Below are 6,901 nucleotides of genomic sequence, written 5' to 3' on the forward strand. Positions count from 1 at the left end.
TGAAAAAGAAACTGTTACCCTCACTTTACACAGGAGAGGTATGTCAGGTTCCAAACAATAAGAAAATTCTACCAAAAATAGCTTCAACAGTTAAGAAAGTTTTTTAATCTTATCAAAAAGAAGTCATGAGGGGTTCTTGGTGATGTCATCTCAGTGCATTAGTTTCTCCTTTTCAGCTGACCCCCTTACTAGTACCCAGGTGACTGGCATGGTCCTGGTGCCACATCCAGGAGAGATGTTGTATACTCCATGCTCTCTTTGGTAGTAGCCTCTGAGTAGATTTCCTAAAGATCTTCTGGGTCATTTGGGTCATAGGCTTGTTCCCAAGCCAGTCACTAGCAAAAGGAATGGAACCAATGACATTGGCTCAGACTAGCCATGGTTCAGCCCTTGAGGCTGAGGAAGGTGCAGTTTCCTTTAGTATCTAGACACTTGGTTCAGGTAAGAAGAGGGGTCTGGCTCAGTGAGGTATGTTATTTGCTCAAGGTTGTAAAGCTGGTATGAATGGGGATTCAGACCAGCAAAGGCTGACTCTGGAGGCCATCTGCTGGTTGAGTGAAGTCAACTGTGGGTAAAAAGAACATTTTTCTGTGTCTGGTGTGCAGGTTTGAGTGATCTTGGAGGTTGCCTTTTCCTGCCGATTCTGGAGTCTTCCCTCTTCAGGCCCCTTTCCATTCTCAAGTCTTTCTTTCTCCCCATATCTCCTCCCTTCACCATGGTCCTCCAATACCCCACTGCAGCCTGCCTCTGTAGCCTTCATGACCTTTCCTGGCCCAAGGGCTGATCTCCTCCTAGCTGTTGAGGCCATGAAGGGATCCTGTCAAGAGTCCTTTCAGGATCTAGGAGGAGGCGCCTGTGACTTTGGGCTGGGGCTGGGATAGTGTGAGTGGGAACGGGGACTTGGGGTGGGGGGCCTCCTCTGCAGAGCCTGCGTCACTCAGGAGGTGCTTTCTTGCAGATGCTCCAGGACTGCCCCAAGGCCCGCAGGGAGGTGGAGCTGCACTGGCGGGCCTCCCAGTGCCCACACATCGTGCGCATTGTAGATGTCTACGAGAACCTGTATGCAGGCAGGAAGTGCCTGCTGATTGTCATGGAGTGGTAAGCAGTTCCAGCCCAGCCTGTCCCCACCATGCTCAGGTGCCTCTCCCTCTGAGGACAGCTCAGTGTGGACCTGAAGCTTGGAATGTTACATTCTTGGCTTTCTTTAGGGGTAGTGGATCTCAAGGTGGGTTTTCTTTCAGTTTGGATGGTGGAGAACTATTTAGCCGAATCCAGGACCGAGGAGACCAAGCATTCACAGAAAGAGGTAGAAAGGGTCTGTCGTGGGGGTAGGCTTGGGTGGGCAGGGCAGTAGGGGACCAAGGGCCTCTGCCGGGCCTGCTTTCAGGAAAGAGTCCGAGGCTGTTGTCTCTTTACCGCCAGAGGTGTCACTTCAGTTGCTGAGGACAACTACTGTTTTCTTGGTTTCTGGGGTGGGTGATGGGTGTGAGGACCTCTGGCTGCATGGGTGGGGGCTGGTGTTTGGGATTTTCAAACCTGATAGCACATCTTTGAGACTTTCTTCCACACTGCCACCCCTCCTCTCTAGAAGCGTCAGAAATCATGAAGAGCATTGGTGAGGCCATCCAGTATTTGCACTCAATCAACATTGCTCATCGGGATGTCAAGGTACCAGCTATTTATGTCCCATGCTTGAGTGCTTTGTTGGTTGCGGGGGCTGGACTTGGAGACCTGCAGATTGCTAGAGTCACTCTGTACTCAGCTGCCTGGTTCATGAGGGTGGAATGGGTCAGTGTGTCATTCTCTGCTCTGTGGTGACCTGCTTTTTCTGCTAATGAACAAACTGCAAACCCAGTAGCAAAGCCTTCTCTGATTGCACTCAGATTGGGTTCTCCCTATCAGCACTGTGAGTTTTCTGACCCTGTAGTGTTCACACTGTCGTGTCCTATCCTGGGTGTTGGACTGTGAGCTCCATGTTCCCCACGTGTGCAGCTCTGGGCTGGACAAATGGCTTTGGGGTGGGTGGGAAGGAGCCGCCATCACCCTCTGGTTTCTGACAGTCCTCCTAGGCTCAGCGAGGGTGCTCACTTGCCTGTCTTTCTTTCTGTAGCCTGAGAATCTCTTATACACCTCTAAAAGGCCCAACGCCATTCTGAAACTCACTGATTTTGGCTTTGCCAAGGAAACCACCAGCCATAACTCTTTGACCACTCCTTGTTATACGCCATACTATGTGGGTAAGTCCAGAGGAGGCCCAGGGGCCTAATGTTTCCCCAGGACTTTTCTCAACCCCTCCTCTTCAGATCTGGGGAGAGTCTTTTTGCCTTTTCTGTGCTAGTTTTGGTAGGATCCCATCAGAGGTAGGGTTTTCAGGGCTGGGGATGTAGATCAGTGGTGGAGGGCCCCCATGTGTGAGGCTTTGGGTTCCATCCTTTGCACCATCAAAAAAAAAGTAGGTCTGTCAGAGTTCAGGTAGGACCGAGATATCATAGAACTTGTTGCCTGGAATCATGGGCAGGATTTTGGTGCCTGAACTGTGTCTCTGAGAAGAACCATTATTTCCATCAGGTTCTCAGTGACTAAGTCGGGGACCCAGATTTAACTCTGGAGTCTCAGCTGACAGGCACAGAATAAGGCATGTTTGTGAAATTACATGGCTGGCACAAGTCTGCAGGTCTCTCTGGTTGGGGTGTTCTCATGTTAAGAACTGACTGCAGGTTCAGTGCCTGGAGGGGAGTCCTCTGCTTTCCTCCTCCCACTCCTGCAGTTGTCCCGTCATGTTGGGCCAGAGGGTTGTACGGGGAGCATCACCCACAGAGAAATGGGTGGGTCACACTGTTCCCATCCACACTGATCTTTGTTTTGCAGCCCCGGAAGTGCTAGGCCCAGAGAAGTATGACAAGTCCTGTGACATGTGGTCCTTAGGTGTCATCATGTACATTCTGTGAGTGTGCTGGGGAGGGGGCCAGGGTGGTTTGGGCTGCAGTGGGGCAGGGAGCCAGGGAGGTTCGTATCTCTCCAGGACAAGAGGAAGAGGTGAATGTTAGCATTTCCTAGTGGACAGGAGATCCCCTGGGAATCCCCGGCACACCCGCTTCTCTCAGTGCTTTGTGTGGTCTGATTGCTGCACAGTGGGGAGGAACTAGCTCAAGGGCTAGATGTGTGTGGTTAAGATACTTGGTGTGTTGGATTCCTGGGCTCTGTCTTTGGCTTTGTGTGTCATTCCTGTGTAAATGAGTCCCTTGTGACCTTTACAAGGAGAAGAGACTGTTTCTCACCCTATTCCTGGCATAGGGTCCCTAAATAACACCTAATCTGTCCCTTTCTTCCTGCCTCGGTCTGTCACAGGCTCTGTGGGTATCCCCCCTTCTATTCCAACCATGGCCTTGCTATCTCTCCGGGCATGAAGACTCGCATCCGAATGGGCCAGTACGAATTTCCCAACCCAGAATGGTCAGAAGTATCAGAGGAAGGTAGGAGCCCAGCCTTCTGGGACAGGGGACATACACGCATGTGCATGTATGCACACATGCTCATTGGCATCTGTCTCACGTGACTGGTGCCACTGTGGGTTGCTGGGTGTGGCCTGCCTGGGTGAAGGGCCTGGGCAGGGCCAGGGCTATTGGGCTGCATAGCGCCTTGTCAAGTGGTATAGCATAGTGGTCCTTGGGCCACTGCTGTTGGGCAGTCTGCCTCTTTTGAGACACAACCTTCTTTTGAGCCTAATTTCCTCTGAAAAGTGATGAGCAGAATGGGGAGTGACCCCTGAGCTGTCTCTGAACTTGCCCCACCCCACAGTGAAGATGCTTATCCGAAACCTGCTGAAAACAGAGCCCACTCAGAGAATGACCATCACAGAGTTTATGAACCACCCCTGGATCATGGTAAGCCTGGCAGGCAGGGAGACCTGTGTCCAAGGGGATGTCACTTAGTATGGGTCCTTATCTAGGACTTTATCTGCCTCAGACTTTCACTTGGATCCCTTTTCTGTCCCCTCAGCAATCAACAAAGGTCCCTCAAACTCCACTGCACACCAGCCGGGTCCTGAAGGAGGACAAGGAACGGTGGGAAGATGTCAAGGTGAGTGGTGCCACTGCATGGGAGGACTCAGGGAGGCAGCTTGCCCGAGTGCCCAGTGTGAGCAGGGCCCTGCTGGGAGAGTGGCTCTATGTTCTTGCCCACTAACTTCGTTAGTGTCTCCCTAATAACAAGGCATGACTCTGAGCCACTTCCCTGAGGTTGTAGCAGAAGTTTTGTGCACTTATTCAAAGTGTATTGTAGCCTACAAGCCATCTACTCCCAGAGTCCCTAACAGGGACCTTAGAGGCCATCTGGTATGATCTCCTCATTTTGCAGATGAGGAAACTGAGGCCCAGAGAGGGGGAGTGACCTGTTCTAGGTCACACAGCTGGTGACTGACTGGGACCAGACTCAGGGCTCCTGACTCCCATCCCAGGGCTCTGCTATCTTCTGCAGGGTGGTAGGAAGTATCCTGGGAGAGCAGCAGAGCAGTGCAGGCTCTGCAGCCAGCACTGGGTGATGCTGCTGTCAGCAGTGCAGAACCCCTAACTGCCTGTCTTCCCTCCCTGCACCCTCGTTCTGCTCGCCTTGCTTCTCTTGCCTCTCACTTCTCCTCTGCACTCTGTCATGCACTTTGGCTTGCTCTCTTACTGTCCCTTCCTGGTGCTATTCCCCCGCTGCCCTTGTCCTCAGGAGGAGATGACCAGTGCCTTGGCCACAATGCGTGTTGACTATGAGCAGATCAAGATAAAAAAGATTGAAGATGCCTCCAACCCTCTGCTGCTGAAGAGGCGGAAGAAGGCTCGGGCCCTGGAGGCTGCAGCCCTGGCCCACTGAGCTGCTGAGCCCTCCTGTCCGCGGGAGGACGAGCAATAACTCTACATGAATTTATTTTTTAAACGAAGAGACACAGACTGTCCACTTCTGCTTCCTGTCCTCTGCAGCTTTGTGGAGTCTGAGACAGCGTCAGGGGCTGAATCCTGCCTTTGGTCCTGGCCATTCCAGAGATGGAGGGGCCAGGAGGCTGCGGAGAAGGGAGCAAGCAGCTCTCACACCTGTGCTCATTTTGCAATTTTATCAGTGATTGACTTAGAGTTTTTATGAAACCTCTTTTGTTGCCCTTTCCCTCACTCCCCTTCCTATCACACACCTTCCCCTCTGGATATTGCAAAGGTTTGGGGCTTGTCCAAGGGTATTTGTGGAAACTGTTACAGGGATTGTCCCTGGGTTGTCCCATCTGCCCTCCCGGTTTTCTCACTACGGTCCTGGGTCCCCACTGGCTCAGGCATTCTGGGGGCTCAAGGCTACCCTTGGAAGGGTTGCTACCCACCTCCTCTCCTGGAGGGTCCTCAGGTGTCACCAGTGTGCTGGACAGATAGGAGTGAGTGTGTGCGTGTGTGCATGTGCGCGTGTCCAGATCTGTGCCTGGGACTGTGCATTCAAGGGGCTGGGCAGGTGGGGCTCCAGAACCTCCCCGTCCCTGCCTGCACTGAGCCTGCCTAAGTGCCTGGGAAGCCTGTCCAGATCCAGAGCCAGGCCCCGTGGCCTGTTAGCTGCGTTCCAGGAGGCAGAGAGGAGCGACTTGGGCACTGTCACAGTGCTCAGGAAGTCTGGACCCTCAGGACTACTGCCCATGTAGTGCTGGTCCTAGGGCCTCTTGAGGCACTGACCTACTGGAACAGCCTCTGTTTCCCCTTCTTGCCATTATTAATCCATTCTTGTTGATTTTTCTTAAATTTTTAGCCATTTCTCAGTGGGCTGCCTCTCAGGTCACGTGGGTGAGCCTGGGTAGGTCAGACTGCAGAACTTCTGTGTTTCAAGCGTCTCTCCTGGGCTCTGGGGCATCAGCCAGCTACCCTTTATGGGCAAGGGTAGGACCACTTTTGTGGCCCTCCCTCAAATTTCCACTGTGTGGCCTAGTGGGTGGGGGTAGTCTTCGCACCAAAGATGTCCCCACTTTGCCCCCTGCCCATTAGCCACTGTATCCCCCCGACTCGGCCTGTGACGAGAGGGGGTACCCCCAGTATTTGAGGAGCATCAGCGTGGGGAGAGTCCTCAGTGCCATGGTCCCACATTCCTCCCTCCCTCTGGAGGAGGGGGTGGCTCCCTCAGGGGCTGGTGGTGGAGGGCCCCTGAGTCTTCTCTGGGTCTGGGGGCAGGGCCCTGGGTGCCTACAGCACCGCCCTTGTCTGTGATGGTGTGTCAAGCACTCAGACTGTTGTAAACTGTTGTTTTGTATGAACGAATTTGTCTTTACTAAACAGATTTAATAGTTGAGAGTTTTTCTTTCTCTTTCTACTTGAGGCTCAGGCCCTCATTGCTCACCTGTGTTCTTCCTACCCATAGAGAGAGGTTTTATGTGCTGGGGGCCCTGGAGGAGAGAGGAAGGCATCTGGTGTGGGGACCATGAGTAATTGCCCTCTGGGGGCGTGGGGGAGGCAAGGAAGACTGGGAAACCCTTCCTCTTTTGCTAAATACTGAATCAGGAGTCGAGCTGCTTTTCAGCACATGATTCTTTGATCTACACAGCCACCGTCAGGCACTGGTATCCTTGGTTTGGGGGAAACCACCTGTGTGGGGCCATGGGAGAAAGGGGTGGTGATGAATTGGGTTTCAATCCTGGGAGAGACCAAGGGAGCGGATTGGTGTAATACCTGAGAATTCCAGGAGGGGGTGATAGGGCTCAGGCAGAAATCAAGGTACCCTACCTCAGAGCTGAAAGTGACCTTGGTTCCAGCCATTCAGTCTTCTCAAAGGTCACAGGATGACCTGATTTATGATAGGGCCTAGAGTAGAAGCTGGTTTACTGCTTCTCTCCCAGATCATTTGACTTACTCCATCCTCAGAGCTGGCAGGGGAGAAAGGCTAGGCAGAATGGATT

The 6,901-nt window shown here is 52.8% G+C and overlaps 1 protein-coding gene across 1 annotated transcript in view; it reads left to right on the plus strand.

Moving 5' to 3' along the window:
* The window catches only part of Mapkapk2 (MAPK activated protein kinase 2), a 44,496-nt gene extending 38,199 nt beyond the window's left edge, over window positions 1–6,297 (plus strand). The window contains exons 2-10 of the mRNA XM_005329534.4: window positions 959–1,098; window positions 1,242–1,306; window positions 1,589–1,668; window positions 2,111–2,237; window positions 2,869–2,944; window positions 3,349–3,473; window positions 3,799–3,884; window positions 4,000–4,080; window positions 4,714–6,297. Of these exons, the coding sequence (XP_005329591.3) occupies window positions 959–1,098; window positions 1,242–1,306; window positions 1,589–1,668; window positions 2,111–2,237; window positions 2,869–2,944; window positions 3,349–3,473; window positions 3,799–3,884; window positions 4,000–4,080; window positions 4,714–4,857 (924 nt within the window). The 3' untranslated portion in view covers window positions 4,858–6,297. The remainder of the gene's footprint in view (window positions 1–958; window positions 1,099–1,241; window positions 1,307–1,588; window positions 1,669–2,110; window positions 2,238–2,868; window positions 2,945–3,348; window positions 3,474–3,798; window positions 3,885–3,999; window positions 4,081–4,713) is intronic.
* The last annotated feature ends 604 nt before the right edge of the window (window positions 6,298–6,901 follow it).

The sequence above is a fragment of the Ictidomys tridecemlineatus genome, chromosome 10 (genome assembly GCF_052094955.1).
Source record: "Ictidomys tridecemlineatus isolate mIctTri1 chromosome 10, mIctTri1.hap1, whole genome shotgun sequence".
Lineage (NCBI taxonomy): Eukaryota > Metazoa > Chordata > Mammalia > Rodentia > Sciuridae > Ictidomys > Ictidomys tridecemlineatus.